At 36.8% G+C, this 20,786-nt stretch overlaps 1 protein-coding gene across 6 annotated transcripts in view; it reads left to right on the top strand.

Annotated features, from left to right (window-relative positions):
- Positions 1-20,786, top strand: part of LOC131678572 (C2 domain-containing protein 5) — a 1,698,126-nt gene that overhangs the window by 941,192 nt on the left and 736,148 nt on the right. For all 6 annotated transcript variants that reach the window (XM_058958792.1, XM_058958791.1, XM_058958789.1 and 3 more), the window contains one exon: positions 14,282-14,339. In XM_058958792.1, the coding sequence (XP_058814775.1) occupies positions 14,282-14,339 (58 nt within the window). The remainder of the gene's footprint in view (positions 1-14,281; positions 14,340-20,786) is intronic.

The following is a 20,786-nucleotide window of genomic DNA, read 5'->3' as shown; positions in this document are numbered from 1 at the left end:
TATTAAACATCAAATTGAAATCTTATTTTGATATCAGTTTAAACTTTTTCAGATATGACATCATATTTTGATCTCATTTTGATGTGCTTACATTTTTAGAAAAAAATGTTTGTTTCTATTTCTTTGACAAACATCAAATTGATTACTTATTTTGTTATCAATAAATTATTTCACAATCTCAATTAGTTTTCAATTTGCTTTCACCGATAGCATAAATAGTTTTCTGTTTGATGTCATAGTGCAATTTTTTTGCTTTCGATTTTGATCTTTTAACCGTTAAAACGACCAAAATGATAACAATCTGAGCAATCATTCCCTACTACATCACAACATCAAGTTTAGTTCTCAATTTGATATCAGACTCTGCTCGGGAAGTGCTGCGTACTCAACTAAACTGATACTGATTGTACGAGTATAAGAGTGATATTTTGGTAGTAGGCAAAGGATACTAGGATCTGTTGGCTGCACGATGGTGAATTTTGGTACTACACATAACTTCCAAGCTGGCCAATACAAATCAATACTTTGGAATGGTAGTCCATATAAGGTTACAGAAATTCGGACTACCATTCCAAAGTACTAAGTAACCCAACAGTGGAATTATTTTTAGGACTTCAAAGTAGGTCAATAAAAATTGGAATCTTCGAAAATTGTACCGTGTTTCGCTCCATTTTCGTCGTAAATAACGACTTACCTTTCAATATACAGGCCCTTTCAAAATATCTGAAGGAAAGTCATGTACACTATGCTGTATTTCACCCTAAGAAGAAAAAGTGTGTAAACAGCAAAATTTCTCACCAAGGGGAAATTTTTTTGGTAAGACACATTTTGGCTTCAGTGTATCTTATCGGCATAAACAGAACTTCTGCTCGGACGGGACATCACGTTTGACCAGTCGTTCAATTGAAACACAAAGTGTGTTTTAGTTTTAGGGACTTGCGTCAAGCCGGCGCTAATGTATTCCGACAAAAAGTTAGGGTGGGTTTCTGATGAGATAAAGTCTAAACGCACCCATGTAGTAAGTCATGTAAAGTTTGAAATGCTTATGTCGTTTGCTGTACTGCATGGATTTAATGAATTTATTTGCCATTTTGTCGAAAATAAGTTCAACAATGTTGTATACAATTTTGAGGTATATATGACATGCATAGATAACGAAAAACTGTTTTGAAAAATCTTCCGAAAATTACTCGGAAATGGTGAACAATTTTAGCTCACTTCGGTCAGAACCGTCAATATGGTGCACCAACCGAACATGAATGAAAAGTCTTAAATATAGGTCCGCTACAGATTTGTTTCATTATCATTCCTGGATGTTTCTCGCTAATTACATGCTGAAAATCTTGAACAGTTTTTGTACGAAGAAAAAAACCGAACCAGCCCTTTTCAGGCGACCATTGTATTCGAATGAATGAGTTTTTATTTGATATCCCATCTCTCCCCTTCGTTTGTGTATCATACTTTTTTATTTAAACTACGTTTCGCAGTATCAAGATTGAAAATAATCCAAGTAGGCAGAAGTGAAGGACTGGTGGGGTTTGTTTGTAACACAATGCAAAATGAAAATCTCAATTAAATATTCTTACTACAATATAATTAAATGGCCCTGAAACGGACCGTTGGTTTGTTTTATTATGGGAGACACAATAGGTCAATTACACTAGTTTACAAATTTTGGGGTGATTGCTTGAAGTTAAGAAAAAAGGTGTTTTCTAAGACAATGTTGGGTCGCTGAACACGAAAATCATATCCGTTTTCTTTTTCAAAGAACCGTTTTTGTGATTTTTTGAAAAACGTGTTTTTGAGCACTTTTTGCAGTTATTGGTCAATATCTCTGGAACAAATCTTCCGATTAACACAAACGACTCACCGTTCGAAAGGTATTGATGTACCAATTCCAAAAATGCATAACATGTTAATATAAAATATCAACAATTTAGGGTTAAGAGCAATCAGTCAAAAAAAGTAATGTTTAGTAAAATTACTCATTTTTAGTCGATTTCCCATAAAAAAATAATTCGGCAAAAAAAATCTTTTAAAATCTTATGTGACAGACAAACTTCTCATGTGAATTTTAAGCCTAAGATCACGAAAATCCGATAAAAACTGGTGATGTTATTAAACATCGAGTGGAAATTGCTCTGTTTTTCACATATCTCTTTTGGTCTTAAATAAGATTACACTAGTTTACAAGAAAAATGAAGTTACGCGAAAAAGTGTTTTCTAGATTAGTTTTGGGTCGCTGAACACGAAAATAATACTCTATTTCTCTTTTGCTTCCTCTTTTTTGTTTTTGGTCTATTTTTGTATTTCAGAAAAATTTATTTTTCATATTTTTAAAATCTAATGTGTCAGATTTTAACAATTTTAAGTTAATCGCGATAAGCTAAGAATAAAGGTGTTTTCTAAGTTTATTTTGGATCGATGAATACGAAAACCAAGTCCATTTTTCTTTTCAAAGAAGCATTTTCAAGATTTCTTTGAAAAATGTGTTTTGGGCACTATTTTAGTTATTTGTCAATATCTCGTTCTCGAATTAAATGCATTTTCGCCTTCTGCTTCAACAAGTTTCGCAGCAGATTCTCAGTACACAGAACATTGCGTGGCTAGTGTTACGAATCCACTGAGACTTCTTCCCGATAGGGCCTCGAATATTTGACGACTGGCTTATGAGACCAGCGATGCACCCTCTAAACCGCCGCACCAGGGCAGGGTCTGCTAAAATCATAAAATTTCCATTTCGCTCAATATGCCATAACATCAACATTTTCCTTCCGATGTTAGTGATATTAGGCTTAAAATTAACGCAAGCATTATCTGTCATCTTAGATTCCAAAAGGTCCGAAAAAAATTTGGTTCTCTGTAAATAAAAATCAATTAAAAATGAGTAACTTTTAAAAATGGTCAAAGATGCACTTTTTTAAACATTGGTCGCTTGCTACATTAAAAGTTTTACATATGATCAACACATATTATATGTTTTTGGAAAGGGCATTTCGGCACCTTTTAATCTGCATATTGAATAAATTAATTGAATTATTTTGACACGAAATATTGACTAAAAACTACAAAAAGTGCTTAAAAATGAGTTTTTTTTTGAAAAAATCACAAAATCGCTTCTTTAAACAAAAAAATGAATATTGTTTTCGTGTTCAGCGACCCAAAATTAATCTAAAAAATACGTTTTCATGAAGCTTCATTTTTCTTGTAAACTAGTGTTAATGGCGGGTTCGGCGTGCCATGTTTGATGTCTTTCAGCATGATGGTTACTAGCTTGGTGTGGATGTCGCACAGTTTCATAGCCTCGAACAAACCGAACAGTAGGCCTTGCTGGCTTCTTGGAGGCCATTACGGCTGAGGTCTGGAAGAATAGATCGATTTTGAAGTTCTGCGTAATCTCACGCACCAGATGCTAGAAGGGCAGCTCGCGGATTAGTAGATTCGTTGACTTTGATAGCGGCAAATTTTTTACACGGCGACGTTTCCTGGTCGGTACCGAGAGCACTTTTGTAGACGGCCTTCGTTGCTAAGTGCTTTCCGGGAGCTTTCCACCTGGTGGAATTGCGGACTATTTGATACGGACCATAACACAAAAAAATCTGCTCTGATACTACCGATGCTGGCTGATAGCATAACGACGGTCAAACGGACGAGCTTGTACGACCACCCCCGGCTGCCCCTCCGTTATCTATCTGGACTAGCTGAAGTCGCACATGGAATCAGTAGATAATTTTGCTGGGGTTGGCGAAATATCTTTCAATGTGCAACTCCAGGTAATCCCAATGTTTATTGATCAATACCAGTGCCGGTCAGGCCCGAACGTAGATCGCGGAAGGAAAGGGATGGAATGTTAGTTCGATACTTGCTTTAGCTAGAGGCCGTATATACCACTGCGCGCTCCACAAGTGTCACGGGAGGAGGATATTAGTGAGTAAGCTAAAGACCGACACCAGAGAGAGGTGACTCCATTATCTGGACTATATATCGGCCCATCAACTCATGGACCGGGGACCAGTGGCTTTATTTCTCTTGTGAAGGAAGATGAGACCACAGATTTTTTTCAGCTCAGAAAAATCTCAACGACCTCGGCTGGGATAGAACCCAGACCAACTGGGATGGGTGGCGGTTACGCTTACCACTCAACCACCGACGTCGTCCATAACGTCGGTTAAACGAATGCTGAGAAAAACCGGCCGACCGTTGTACAGTAGTCTGAATCCAGAATTTAGGATGCAAAACATTTGTGACTAAACTACTGGTTCTAGAGCTTTCATGTCTTTGGAACGAATAATGTGTGTCAATTGAGGCATCTTTTGAGATGGGTGACATTAAGATGGTCCTAACTATTTACCAGGCTTCATTTTACTCATCTTAGCAACGAAGAGATAGAGAAATATTTTACCCGCATTTAACATGAGTTTTATTTTGGTGCGCTTTTTTGCCCAGTAACCACATGCTCTCATTACTGATTCCTCTTGCTTGTGACAGAGCAAACCTTTACTAGATGCTCTGCTTTAACCTCATCATAGTCTGGTGGAGCAACGGAGATAAATTGCTCAGTTGGCAGATGAGAATAAAATAGTTTTCTCATTACCCCCAAGTGAACCAAATTTAGTTCGCTTCACATCAGTGTTCGAATATTTAACTCGGCTTTCATAATAAGTATCGATGTTTTACCTTCTGGGAATAGTAAAGATGTTTGAATTGGCAGCTTCCAGTTCAAAATCGCTGAACAACATTAAGGGGTTACACCACTGTAGAGCTCGAACAAATGGACATATTTCGGAATTTTTTCTTCGCACAATAAAGGGATGAGTTGAAATGTTGTTAAAAGGAATTTATAACATATGTATTGGATCAGAAAAGTATTTTTTCCAGTAATTTCATCACAAGATGGCAATTGTGCAGCATGCGAGTTTTTTAGGTAGAGGTCCACGGCCTGAAAACTATCTCCCGTAATTTTAAACCTAGAGCCAAAAAAATAGTCTTTTTGATTCCTTATGACAGTGGCAAGCGACTAACGTAGGATTTTTTCTCGATTTTTTGCTTTTCGCGAAATGGTGCACTATTAAATGAAAAACGCTTTTAATCCACCTGACAGTGTGATGAGACATTTCTTATAACTCTTATCACTCTCTTCGGATATTATATCGTTTGAGAACATTTAGAACTTGATGCTTCGCGATGTTTTTGATAACACATACTACATGGGATTGTGGCAGGACATAGAGAATCGCTCAAATCAGCATAGGACAACATCAGTGCTATAAATCTCAAACCAAATCAATGGGAAAGCGAAAAAATGGCCCTTAAAATAGACATACAAACGAATTATTGCTAATGCTCTGTTAATAAAATATCTAAATTCCTCAATCAATGCATTCTGGTGGGAAAACTGAATTTTCCTAAAGGGGTTATGTATATTGTACTGAGCCAAAAAAACGAATTTTTTTTTGAATAGAAATGAAGTTTATACTTTACTCAAATTTCCAACGCGACTGAGACATAAAAATCAACGCTTTTTCTGGAAAAAAGCGATACTAGCAGTGACACCATTCAAAGAAAATCAACAGTGAATATTTCCAGACTTGGTTTTATTTCCTATTTATGAACTATTGTGTTTTTTACATCCTAGATTGCATGATTCAGTGATCGAAACCCAAAACTTCATGAAGTATTTGAAATTATTAAATTAAAATTTGTGTTTGCTATTGAAATTGACAAAATGATAGTATCGCCACTTTGACGATTGTTTACTTTTTCGGTCCCACCTATCAGCATTGAAGTATCGCCCTTACGTTTTTTTACAAACCCATTTTTACAATTGGTGGGGGTTTGGTGAAAATCGATCTTACTGTCCAAACGGCATAATTCCGAAACCGTAATTTTTGAAGTTTTAAAATTATGCAGAATTAATTTTTCAGAAAATAGTAACAGAGTTCGTGTTTTTAACGAATTTGTTGAGACTTTATTGTAGTCATGAATATTAACCTGAGAAAATTCACCATAAATACTTTTTGGACGATATACCGCCAAAATTATTTTATCAAATGATGCGCTGTTTAACGTTTGTAAAACTCATCGAAGATACTAAACCTCTAAAATTGGCGGTTTCAAAATGATGTTATCTTGACCTTAAATTACTGTTTTTGAACATTTGACCTATACATATAATTGGTCATACAACAAAAATCAAATTCTCATCAAAATCGATCAGGACCTGCTTGAGTCGAATGGAAATCGTCATTTCTCATAAATTTCTCTCTACATTCGGAAAGTGTTATCCTCGATCTTAATCATATTACGTTTCCGTCTCAACTCGACGCATTCCCAAAATAAAAACCTGTTTTAATCCACCTAGTGGTGCAATTGTGCTTTTCTGATTTATCCAGACTACGATTCCATGGCTGGTTATGTTCAATACAATGGTGGAAATGAATAATACATGTTCAGTACGATTTGTACATACGTACAATGGATCGACAGCCACGATCTTGAGATACTATGTGATACTGAAACATCGCTTGATCGCCGCTGGTTTCAAGCGATGTTTCAGTATCACATAGTAAGATCCGGGAGGTCCGGGTCCTGCCGAAAATTTTCAACTTGTTACGAAATTTGAAACTAGTTTCAATTTTAAAGTAGCAACCACTCACTGCATACTCCCTCCGGGCCGGTATCATTGACGATTTTTAGAGTGATTGCATAACCTTTCTATATGAGAAAGGCAAAAATGTACCAAAGTCCAAAAAAATCAATTTTTGTCAAACATTATTTTTTTTCGAGTTTACATCAAATCTCGATGTTTCATGCATTGTAAAGTCATTTGGCATCAAAAATACAAATTTGATTTTGAAAAATTTTCATTTCAGATTATATGTGAATTTGCTGTGTGATTGCACTCTTCAACTCGTAACTCCGGAACCGGAAGTCCAATCAATAAAAAAATCAATTGCAGCCGATGGGAAGGTTGTACCTTTCATTTTAGACTAACTTTGTGCAAATCGATCCAGCCATCTCTGATTAACAGAGGTCACATTATTTTCCACATACACACATACACACACATACATACACACAGGCATTTTCCGATCTGAGTCGATTGGCATATGACACTCGGCCCTCCCGGTCGGGTTTAGATTGACGAATTTTAGAGTGAATGAGAAAGGCAAAAACATTTTTAGCAAATGTTGAAAGTTATGCATTTTTTTGGTGCGCAGTTCTATGTTTCATAGACATTAAATCAATTTTAACTTTGCTTCCTATTAAATAAAGACCCTTATTACAGTACATCTCTACAAAAACGAGCTCAATTTGAAAATAAATCTGAGGATTATGATTGATTACAGAACTCTGGAATTTTCTATTGGAATGTTTTCAGGCAGGATTTTTAAAATTGATGCAATTAGACAACTGTGAAATCAAGACCAATAGATCAGTTACATATCAGGACCCCATTCCGACAATTTATCCAAAGTTCTCATGATGTTTACAACAACAAGATATCATTGTACGGATCAGATAATTGTTATTGTAATATTGAATTAAATCAGTCAGCATCAATAAATTTTCAACTTCAATCCAATATATTTTATTGGGTGTGGTGGGGGGTGGGTTGTATGGTGTTAAACCCCAAAACCTTCTCTTGGCTACACCGTTGCTTGGAGTTATTTAATTAGCTCTTCATTTTCCGATATGTTTCAGATCGATCCGATGGTTATAAGTTAGAAAAATTGCTGTCAGAAGGTTCGCACAAATGAACATTTTTGCACTGATAAGTTATCAAGTTCCTTCCAGACAACTTGAAAGTGTTCGGTGATTATTTCTAGCGGTTGTAGATAGAAAAATGAAATACAAAATTCGTTTTATCGAAATAATGTTTGGCTTATTTCAATTGATTATTACTATATTGAACAATAAATTGGCGACAAAGAGTAATCAACAAACAACAAGCCATAACTTTTAAAATATTCAAAATAGATAATTGAAGTCTTCAGTAAAGTTATTCGCAAAAGTAAGAGCTACAAATTTGCTGAAGGCATCATTTCGATTTAATCACTTCCAAGAAAATTTGTGTAAATATCTCACTCATAGGGGGATTAATCAACAAAAGCACAATACCAAAAGAAAGGGCATATTGCCTCCACTAAATTCACCGAAGATACTATTGACACAAAATAAGCCGTTTTGGCGTTAAAAATAGATTACGTGTTTTGGTCATATTTCTGGCAATGGGAAATGATAAAAATCTCTCGTCCGCATTTAATGTTAAATATCTCTTTTGATAATAGTCCGATTTCAACAATCTATAGCTTGTTCGAAAGGTATTCGTTGAAGCTGTCTAAAACATATAAATTGTTAATCTATATTGTCAATTTCGGCAGATAATTCAAAAAAACTGCAAAAAACGCCATTTTTACGCATTCAAACATTCATATCTTGGAAACTAAACATCAGAATCAAAAACAAATTAATAGCGTTCATACTGTTTTTTAGTTCTTTCATTTAAAATTGGTTTGGGTAAGATCGGTTCAGCCATTGCTGAGAAACACGAATGAGAATTTGTCCGTTACATACACACACACACACACAGACACACACACACACACACACAGACATTGTCCCAAATCGTCGAGCTGAGTCGATTGGTATATAAGACTCGGCCCTCCGGGCCTCGGAAAAAATCTTGAAAGTTTGAGCGAATTCTATACATTTCTTTTATAAGAAATGTAAAAATACGCCGAAAATACTATTAAAATCGAAACAAATTGTTAAGTTAAAAAAAAAAAAGCAATAAGAGATTAAAATCCTACATACGTTGCTGGAGAAATCAATTTCGAATATGCTGTGAAAATTTCAAAACAATCAAAAGCCATTTGTTCGACTTGTATTTCCGGCCAACTCAAAAAAGTGGGTTTGAGGTTTACACAGAAGACGTTGCGGATGAATTGATAATTTGAACATTTATATATCGTATTCGTCTTCCATTTTTTGGGATATAATTTTTATCATGCTAAAACACATTTTGGACTAATAAATATAAATTCGAATTTTAAAAATTCTACTGTGATGTAACCACTTAAATGCCTATTAGACTGATAGGATGTTGAGGACACGTTTAATAAAAAGTGTCCTAATATTAGTGTAATGCTCATATGTCTATTAATTTGGTCCACCAAACGTGCATAGATTACACACTTAGTTTGAATTATTGAGTATTGGAAAATTTTACTTCGGTTTTCAACAGCAAGCCATTCGGTAATTAATTTAGTAAACCAATTCTGTTACCGAACTCTCCGCAATATTACGTTTTTATCCAAACGTCAAACTCAGAAAATTTTCAGATGAGGATTGCTGACTTGTTCAGTAATTTGATCATTAAATTTGACGAATTGGTAGTGGAAATTAATTTACCAGCTTTTAAAGGTTGAACAGAAAATTAAAATTCTAACGAAAGTAATCTTACATTTCCTGAATTTGATTACGAATTTTACTCCGGAATTTCTGAACACAAAACATTCTCATTATCAAAAAATCTTCAGTAATTATCAATAAAGCCTAATTATTTCCACTTTTTCGCGATTGAATCTACACTTCCTTGCACTATCAGGCTTCTAATTATTATACTTGCGAGTCAAATCCTTTTTCCAAAATCGTCATGTGTAAAATTGCAAGTGTCATGTGTAAAATCAAGGAATAAATACACCTCAAACATAATGACAACCACAAAAATCTTACTATTACTGCTTTCACTGGGTTCATGGTGAAAATTCATGGTTTTACGAAATACTAAGAAGTATTCACAATGTGCAAACACGTCGTATTAATGTTTTTCCCCGTAAATGGCGATTTAACAGATGGTTTGTTGTACGTGTTTTGTATGTTTTTGACGAGATTCGATGATGTTTAACTTTTTGCCGAACAAGTTAGTATTTTACTGAATGGTAATTTACCGAAAAAAGCAAAAGTAATAATAAATTCAATTAAAAATATTCCAGATTTTAGCAGCAAATTATTCGTAAATCTACCGAAGGCGCTGAAAAATGAATACGCTTTCGCAATTTTTTAAATCAATTGCTGATCTCCGTTAAATATTACTGTGCAAATCGTCAAATGAATTTACTGAACAACTTTGGGTTGGCTTAGTGTGTTCATATAAATGGCTGGTTTGAATATGCAAAGTTTAAATAAAGCACTCATTTGATATAAAATATCGCCATTCTGAAACCATCTTATTTTATTGGCATTTTTTCACACATGCTCTTTCTGTAACTGAGCATCTGATGAGGAACACTCCCTCTTAAATTGGGCGAGAATTAATACTTTCGCATCCCCCTGCGTGGTAGAGAGATATGCGTGAACACAAAAAAAATCTCTTGATTTTCGAGAGCGTGTTCTCTCGCTTTCGGTGGGAGCTAGCAAACAGCCCTACTGCGTTTAACTGTTTGCAAAGGAGAAAATGAGCTAATATCGAGAGCAGTAAGGAAGCCTGCTATTTACATGTTCTGGAGGTTATTTCCGAAATAAGAAGAGATAGAACAATCATGTGTTCTGCAAAATTGTAGTACAACCCTTTTCAAGCAACTTTACTGAGGACATCATTGTAACTTTAATGGGTTTAATTTTACAGGTATTGGAATGTTGTGTTAGGGTATCCCTAAAAATCAGTTTTTTCATTATAACTTTTCAAATAAATTTTTTCTTTCAATAACATCTTCGCAAAATTTTTAGAGGTTATCGATACGAATATTATTTATAAAAACAAATCTGAGATACCTCATTTAGTTTAAAAGTTTTAAGCATTTTAGCAAAAAAAACACAACACTGATTTCTTTTTTTTTTTGCACTCGAAAGACCACAATTGATAATATATTTTAAGAAAAATCTCAGAGGTCATTTTTGTTTAACTAATTTTATTTTAGTTTGAATATTGTGAATATTATTACTGTTTGTATCAATAAAAGTAAAACGGTCAGTGTAACTTAGCAACTATTTTTGAAATAACATCAGATAGATAAACAAAATCTCAAACAAAGCTGCCCGAGTGCGGCGAAGGGCCCGCTGAGTAGTTCTTTTCAATATATTTCGTTCTGTCTGAGCCGTGGAAAACCTTCCCAGCACTACGTCATAATGTGGCGATAGGCCCACTGAGTTGTTTTTTCCCTTCGCCCTACTAGGGCAGCTTTATTTGAAATTTTGTTTATCTATGCAGTACGCACTACTATCGCTCGTTTTAGTGTCAATTGCATTCATATTCTTTCTGCTACTAATACTAGTATAACCAAAACGAGTATGTGTCTTTCCCTCACCTTTCATCCAGTGACCAGTGTTGCAACACTGCCTTTTACAAAAACATTCCAACAATATTTTCAGCGGATGTTGCAGATTGGAAAAAAAATATTTCCAAAAAACAATGCATGCGCAGAAGCCGGAAAAATTGCATATTCATTGCTTGTGCCATTAGAATTCAATAAAATTCCAACAGTATTTCCGCAGCGAATAGTAACATACTAACTACAGAAGAGTTAGTTTCCTTTAAAAGTAGATAAATATTCAAACAAAATATGGAAGGGTAACATTTGTGACCTAACTGGAGTATCTTTATTTCACATCGGACATGTTGTTTGAAATCTAATGTAGGTCATTAACCGGTTAGAATTTTACCATCGGTTGAAGATTTCAAATTAAACCACTAGATCAATCTAATGAAGTACCGGTCTAAAATATGGAAAGTCCGAAATATATCTTCCACTTTCTACATTGATATTTTTACCTAGCTAAATAAACTGTTTATCGTTTATTCATTTTATTCAATTTTTTAAAATATTTTTCAGTAGGTATTTTTTTCGATTTTCAGCATACGGAAATAAAAAAATCAAATGATATCAAATTAAGTTAAAAAATTGCTTCGGTTACATTTTCGAAGCGGCCGAATTCTAATTTTCATAACGAGACACGAAAGCCTTTGAAGTGCTGTATCACTTTGCAGAACATCAGATTGCACTATCTCTATCCATTGCACAGTGAGGTAGGAACGAAAATTAACAAGACAAAACCTCTAGCGCTTTGGGACATTTTTTTTAGTTGCTATGTTCAGCAAAGTTTTTTTCTGCATCTTATTTTGATGATGTAAATTAGTTTGTACCCGCATAGGTAGCGCTGCGATAACTTTTTAATTTCGCATCATAGAGATTTGGTCTCCGCCAAAGTTTTAGAACGTTCAAAACTACGACAACTTGTTGAAGATAATTAAGCTGTCTGTCGTCAAGTAACAAAATTATTGAGATGATTATAAAATTTCACTCGAATCCACGATTTTCCTTTTCGTAAAATTTATCACTCATAACATTACGATTCTATCATAACTTATTATTTGCGTCTATTATAGAAGACTTTGCGGATCTTCAACACGTTTTAAGTAAAATATTAGCAAAAATATTGAAATTTTTTTGACTTTTTAATTTTACATTTCAAGACGAAAAGAAAAATCTAGCGAGCTTGAAAATTGGGCAATCTGTACTCAGAAAACTCATTTTTTTAATCATCGTCATGTTGGCTATTTTTAGACGAGAGGGATTTCTTTTATCTTATAATTTGTAAAAGTTATGTAACGATTTGTGAAAATTTCCAATATTTACGTTAGTTTTTGGCCTATTAAGGGCCATAAAAATGGAACAAATTGACATTTTATAAATCCCTCTCGACCAAACATAGCGGCATATTTTCTGAACAGTTGGAGAATAAATTATTGAAATCGGACCAATTAATTATTTTAATAATTTGTAAAATAATTAATAAATTTTCCTTCCTACAACATCTAATGGTTCGTGTTTGAAACTATGTAAGACATCGAACAAGACTTATTTTAAGTTTAAAATCTTTAAATCTATTTCAGAATGATTAAAAAAACGTAGAATATTTTGTAATTTCACTTAGATGTTTTACGCAATGTATTGTAATTTATTGTAATTTTGTGGACCAATACAGTAAAATCGGTAAGTCGTAGAAGCCACTGTGAATCCAATATAATTTCAAATTACAATCTTCTAGACGTTTTAATAACGTAAAATAAATTGCTAGTAGAAGAAAAGTTGACAGCATTTAACATTTTGCGCCGTCATAAGTTTTCGATATGTGTAACAGGGCATTGTGGGTCGTGCAGTTTACAACGTATTTTATACATTTACGATTCTGTATGACACATGTAAATATTATGCGTATTTCTAATACCACTTTTTGGTGACATCACTCCACTGGGCCTGAAATTATTATGCAAACTTCCCAAGTGGGAAAAATTTTGGACAAGACCAATTTCTTTGTGCATGAGGGCACATGCCTTACATGAAGTATGGTTTTTTTTTGTTTTAGTGTTTCGGATTCTCCTCGTCAGTAACAAGCACCATCTGGGTGTCCAGTTAAACTATGTATCTGAACTAGTACCCAAATAGGCACTAGTTAGACACTAATTTCCAAAAATTCACACGTCTTGCGTGAACACTAAACCACTGGCTTATACCGAGTGATGTCTCGATAGTAAGCACAGAGGTTCTGTTTGCCGACGAGGAATATGAACCGAAACTGTCTTTTGGTATGAGTACCAAACGCCTGGAATTATGCAAACTTCCCAAGTGGGAAAATTTTTGAACAAGACCAATTTCTTTGTGCATGAGGGCACATGCCTTACATGAAGTATGGTTTTTTTGTTTTAGTGTTTCGGATTCTCCTCGTCAGTAACTAGCACCATCTGGGTGTCCAGTTAGACTATGTATCTGAACTAGTACCCAAATTAGCACTAGTTAGACACTAAATTCCAAAAAGTCACACGTCTTGCGTGAACACTAAACCACTGGCTTATACCGAGTGATGTCTCGATAGTAAGCACAGAGGTTCTGTTTGCCGACGAGGAATATGAACCGAAACTGTCTTTTGGTATGAGTACCAAACGCCTGGAATTATGCAAACTTCCCAAGTGGGAAAAATTTTGGACAAGACCAATTTCTTTGTGCATGAGGGCACATGCCTTACATGAAGTATGGTTTTTTTGTTTTAGTGTTTCGGATTCTCCTCGTCAGTAACTAGCACCATCTGGGTGTCCAGTTACTTATGGTGTTCAGTTAACGCTTACTCATTTTTTAAGCTCTTGAAAATTTTGGCAGAAAAATAAGCAACCAAAAACAAAAATAAGCGACCAATCTTTTCCAATCCTTCGAAGTGGAAATTCAAAGTAGTGAAATAATGTACATTTTTTTCTCTTTTTCCATAACTATCTAAAATTCGAAAGAACTGGAAACGTTCCCGATGTACTGCTGTGTACGATTGAAATTCCGGAAGGATTGCAGGTTAGTTGTAATTTGTTTTGGATAATTACTAATAATAGGTAGAGAGCTGGGGGTATGCCTGATGCCTAAAGCATAATTACTTTTCTAAAATATCACAAAGTTTTTAAAATTATAAATCTCGTGAATTATCCTTATTTAGATGATTCTCAACAAGATATATCTTCTTTCAGCGGTTCAAAAAATATATTCATTAAAAAGTTTTGGGTGCGAAACAATATATTTACTATACATAATGACATCATAGTGTATAATTTTGAGAAAATATTGTGGTTCTTTAAGTTTAAAACTAACAATCTTGCCTCTGACATGAATTCTAACAATTTAAGGGGTTATGTACAAAGTTGTGGCGAAACGGTGAGCTAAGTTCGCGATTTTTTTAATTTAATTTTTGTAAATTTTATTTGAAAAAGCGAAAGACAGTTCTATCCAAGATAGAAAAAACGAGTTGAATTAAAAAAAATATTCAAGGTTGTCGGTGTTATTGCCCATCCCCCGAAGCGTGGTGAATGCTCTCCAAGCCGAACCGCTCAACTGAAGTCCAAAAACTAAAAAGATTTTTTAAGAAAAATATATCGTGGTGTACTTGAACGGATCCATTTTCCAATTTTTTTTTCTTGCAGAAAAACATGTTGACCAAAAATCAATTTGTGGTCAACATGTTTTCACTTTGTGGTGTTCAAAATTTTAAACAAAAATTCATTGTGAAGAATCGATTTTTTATGGAAACGAACCGTTCAATCACACAAGAATGTAAATACAAATAATTAAAAAAAATATGAAAACCGGACGAATAGTTTTTGAGATATCACGTTCACCGCAACGGTACTTTGTAAAAAATTAATTCTGCGATGATTGCGTTTAAAGTTTTGTGTTAACTTCACTTGTGGAAGAACCAGCGCGCTGCAAGCGGCTGTAATTTTAAATCTGGTGCTCCGATCTGGATGATATTTCGGACAGATATTTTCCAAAGCATGTACTTTTAGATTATCCAATAAATATTTTTTTCGATTTTTTGAGTTCCAACTTTGTATATAACCTCTTAATATCATGAAATTTATTAATCATTTCGATCAAATTCATGCTATAATGTTAGAGATATGTAAATTTCTGTCTTATATAAAATATTTTAAAAATATAGTTGTCCGAAATAAAATATATCTCTGATGCTTTGGAAACTTGCCCTGACATGAATTCAAACTTTTTTTGCCTTTCTCATATAAAGAAAGGCTATGCAATCACTGAAAAAATCGACATTTCAACCGAGGCCCGGAGGGCCGAGTGTCATATACGATTCGATTCAGTTCGTCGAGATCGGCAAATGTCTGTGTGTGTATTTGTGTTTTTATTTTCTTTTTTTAGAGAGCAGTAAAAAAAAAATCAGGAAAACGCTTAGACCTGAGGTAAAATGTACAAAAACCCCAATGCCTCAGGGAACGGGTTTGGGCTGCCATCACCCGACCCGCTAAAAAACCACTGCTCTTGCCCAGAACCTGATTCCTCCCCGGCACTACCTCTTGGCATTACTTCGGGGAGGGAGGGTTTTTATGTGCATAGCACACACTCTAATTCAACTACTTGCTAGTTCGTTTCTTCCGCAGGGTTACAGCACCATTCCTCGACAAACCACCAATTCTCCACCATCCACACAGACTGGCAATCGAGACTTAGTGCTCCTCTCCTACGAAGACAATCTGGGCGGCAAACTTCAGATTGTCTAATTCACCGATCCCTTCGGCTCCCTTGTGCCAGTTAGCACCGCAACTCCCTTCTCGTACCATTCAGCTCCGTTTACACGTTGAGCACTAGACTTGTTCGCGAACTACTCGGTCTAGTCCCCGACGATGGACCTAGCCTACTCCGACGGAGAATTCCCCGGCGAGAGAAGTTCTCCCGAAATCGAGCCAATCAACCAGGTGTCGAGGTTAGTTCGGCGATTCCGGTGGAGCAGGGCGTCCGGTTCGCTGATGCCCCGACGACCTGCGACTGGTGGTATCTCGTCGCGGTCTACTCAGTCTAGTCCCCGGCGGTGAATCTAGCTTACGTCGACGGAGAGTTCCCAGACGAAGGAAGCTCTCCCGATACCGATTCTTTTTTTTTTTGTTTTAACACCACAATTTCTTGAGCCCTTTGGCTTCCTCTCGTTCCGTTTCGCTCTACTTTCCCGATGAGCCATTCAGGTCCCGCCCTCACTTGTTCGCGAACTACTCGGTCTAGTCCCCAACAATGGATCTAGCCCGTTCTCCTGCAACCGAGCGGTAGATTTCTCCTGATACCGATGTTCGTTTTTTTGAGCCATAAATTTTAGAAAATCAATGACTCAACTGAAATTTAAAAATCATTAAAGCGAAAAATGATAAATTTTGGAAGATTTTCGACTGTTCGTAGAGTTTGAGGTTATATATCGGCTGTCAGTCTGGAGAAAATGTCAAACACGGTTTATGTATTTTATATTCGACGTTTCGGCGACATATATTGCGCCTTTTTCAAGGAATTAAGTTTGATACCGCGTTATCGTCAAGCACACCTTTGTTTATCGTCATACTGGGCTGTTGCGTATTTGCCAATTTATACCGTTTGTAGCGGGTTTTAGTTTATCCGAAAACGGTCCGATCACGAAATCTGTTTTGTGTTTGCTGTTAAGTACTGAGCTTTATATTGTGTGCAGCGGTACTGAAATATTTTTTGTTTTTTTTTTTTATTTCGTTTATTTGACACGGCTCATAGCGATAGCTTAACGGAGCCGTTGATCTTTTATATGTTTACAATATGTAAAAAATAAAAATAAAATCAAATATTATTGTTTGTTCGTTGGATCTCGTGCGCGCAACTTTTTATTGCGATCGGAGACCTCCTTTCGCGGCCCGCCTACTGCGTCATGGGGATCGTTTAATTCTCTCCTGTCCTTTGTATCAAGGTCATCATCGTTAAAAGTGCCTTGGTGCTCGCGACCAGATGTTCTTTCCTGCTTCTTGCACTTACGGGTGACCAATGTAAATCCGTCGTCATTCTTATTATCTTCATCACCGATGTTACTTACAGTTGCTTCAGGGGTGTTGGATGCTGCTTTGGCAGTTGTCAATATGGACTGAACAGCTGCCACAAATTTGGCAACCGCTTGTGGTTCAGGTTTTGGTATTGAAAATTATTTTTTGGGTTGGTTTGCCGTGGATGCGTTGGCAATCGGTAGAGATACATTCTCCTCTATATCTTCCGCGCAAGGTTGTCCGTGGTGCGCTGTCTGATTACAATATTTGCACGTAGGAGTTTGCCCCTCATGGGTGCATAACGTATTTTGATTAGTAGTAGCTTCGTGGGTTTTGAGTTTTATAGTCAAGTGGGAGGGGATAGGTTTTTCGATCCGCATCCTGTTACCATTTGGGCTCTTTACCCCATAGACCAGTTGCAAAAAACGAGAGCAAAACGTGAGCAAGAGAGTTTGCCATACTGCTGTTCGACACGAAGGTAGGCAGTAATAGATACGCTATAATACTGCGTATAACAGTTAGGAAGTATATACTACCAAAAGTATTAGATATGTGTCTTGGATAATAAATATATAACGCCTATTTTTGTATCTAATTATTTCATATAATGTTTAATGTGATTAGGAGGAAAATTAACATAAAGCACACGTAAATTATATTCAAACGGTCTAAATAAATACTTAAGCTTTAATATGTAACACATGAACACAAAACATCAAATTACACACACGTTAGGAAAACAGGAAACGCTCGGGATTGGAAAACACTGGGAAAGCAGGAAATAAAGCCAAACGGGAGAGGAAAATTGCGAGTGAGAGGGAAGCTACTGGGTTAGGATAGAAAGAATATACCAATCACTTTTGCTAAAGACTTCAAGAAAGGCAGACTTCAAAGTTAAAGATAAACAGTTGGAAATATTTTTATAACGTAAACGTGAGAAGATAGAAGTTATAGTGGATAGAAAGTGAATTAACTAAATACTGAGAAGGAATCAGGTATGAAACGCAAATTAAAACATTCCCAGTAGCAAACCCATAAGATTTCCCTCCCTCGTCAATATTATCCGCTTGCAGGACCCATTATATTAGATCCTAAAGCCATCGGAGTGGCTTATAGTCCGAAGCGTGGTGTCCCTTGAACGGCCCGTCATTGATAGTGGCACCAGCATCGCTAAAGCCCGTCAAAAGTGCCCATGAGCACACTGAACCAGCCACGAGGTTCCATCGAGACCTACGGGTCATCAGCAGGTGGCTGAGTCCAGCCAGAGTGCCCTTGAATCGCCGGCCTGTCGCCGAAGATCAACCGCAGTGATCGCCTATCGACGCACTCGCCAGAAAGTGGCATCGCTGGTCGCATCGGACCCCGCCACCCAACAGCCCACGTGTACCATCGCCACACCAACAGCAGACCATCGCAGCAGCATCCCGTCGTCGTAGCCATCGCCACAGCAGCCGACCGTTTCCCGCTTCGTCCCAGCGTTCGCCGGCCGACCTTGTATACACCTACACTCACACACAAAAATTGTAAGTTACAATAAATAATTAAAAAAAGTGAAAAGACCGTGTTTGTCTTCCGATTGGATAGAGTGACATTGAGCCGACCCTGAAGCCTCCGTGCCTCAAGCTCGAGCTAGCCAAGAAAAGAGGCCTTCGGAGCCCACCCCAAACGGTCCCCGTGGCTTGACCAGGGACTAGGGGCAATATAAGCCGCGACCCCTCCGGTTCGGCAAGTAACAATCCTCACCACAAGAACACCGTTAGGTGTACCCGGGAAGAAATTTCTCCACGTATCACGTGTAACGGATTCTACTTCTCCGTATTGCGACATGTATTTTGCGATTAGATCAGGAGGGGTACGTGGTGATAGGTCAAGTAATTTTACATCTACATAGTCTTTTTCTATATACACGGGAATCTTAATTCCAACTTTATCACTTTCAGCCACGTGCTTCAAGTTGTTCTGCAAAACGAAACGTTCGGCTTGTGCTAACGTGTTGAATGATATGAGCACTACATTGCGAAGATGATGATACTGTAGATACATAACCTCCTTGAGCTTTAGCTGCATCTTCACATTCAGCAGGTATTCCACTTCACGAAAACTCAATCTTATTGAACAGAATTTAAAGTCAACGACCGCTGTGTTGGGTCGGAGCAGAGATTTTTCGTCAACTTTACTCATGATGGCAAGAATAAATTAAAAGTTTCCTTTGTTCTCGAGACAATGCACACTAGATCGAGAGGTTGCTAGTTGTTGTTCACATGGTTCGATTGTACGTCTGACTTGGGCAGAAGTAGAAAGTAGACTGAAATATGTCAGTGATCGCTTCGCTCTAGGTTGGTGGCTCTCGGTGGCTGCGTACGTATTGCTCAAATTGTCAGTGTCAGTGCGTTTATTGACTGTGTGTGGTGTGTTTACAATGTGGCATGTCTCTAGAATAGCTAAGTTGTGTTTCTTCCATGTGCTATCTAATACTTCTACTCGATTGAAGTCGAAGTCATGACGTTGTGATGCGCTGTGGTCCAGAAGTGCAATATTCTCCCTCAGCCTGATCACTTCCTCGTCCTCTGCAGTCCGACCGTCATTCCATAGCTCTTGTAGCTTCTTCACATCGGATCGATGATGGGATATTCTTGTTTTGAGTTTGTTTGACGTCATGCCCACATAGCATGCTGGACATATGCTGCATGGCAATTTGTAGATAACGTTACATTTTTCCCCCTGTTCAGTTTTTCGTTTCACTGCTGGGAGTAAATTACCTACTGTTCGATGTTGTTTTATGCTTATGACGACGTCCGGGTAGGCATGCTTAAAATGTTTTTGAATTTGAGATGACAAACCTGGTATGTTACCCATTGATCTGTTTTGTTTGTTGTCAGAGGTGCTTTTTGGTTGTGTAGGTGTTTCGTTTCTGTTGGATCGGTTTATAAGGCGATTGACGAGAGAGGGTGGGTAGTCGATTATCCGTAATAGCCGTTTGATGACTGCCTCAGCTGTAGGGATGTTAGTAGATAATGTTTTTACTTGTTTTATGAGGTTTTCAGCCACGTTGATCTTGGTGCGTTCATTATGGTATGAGTTGTAGTTCAGAAACCGTCCGGACGCTATTGGTTTTATGTACCATTCAGTTTGTACCGTCTGGTTAGGCTGCCTGACCAATAGAAGGTCCAGGTACGATATTTTTCCGCCTTTTTCCACTTCAACTGTGAATTGGATTTTTTCATGGTATTCGTTGAACGTGTCTATTACCTCTTCTACTTTGTTTGCCGGAACTGCTATTAGTAGATCGTCTACATATTTCCGTAGGATCGGTAGTTCGAATTTAATTTTCTGTGTGACATGATCTAGCAGCGCTTCCATGACTAAATCAGCTATAATTGGCGAAAGAGGATTACCCATCGCTGTGCCGAAAACTTGTTTATAGTATTGTTCTTTGAAACTGAAATAACTGCAGTCTATGCAG

This window comes from Topomyia yanbarensis, chromosome 2, assembly GCF_030247195.1.
Source record: "Topomyia yanbarensis strain Yona2022 chromosome 2, ASM3024719v1, whole genome shotgun sequence".
Classification (NCBI taxonomy): domain Eukaryota; kingdom Metazoa; phylum Arthropoda; class Insecta; order Diptera; family Culicidae; genus Topomyia; species Topomyia yanbarensis.
The sequence above is the reverse complement of the archived record's forward strand: the minus strand, read 5'-3'. Positions and strand labels throughout refer to the sequence as shown.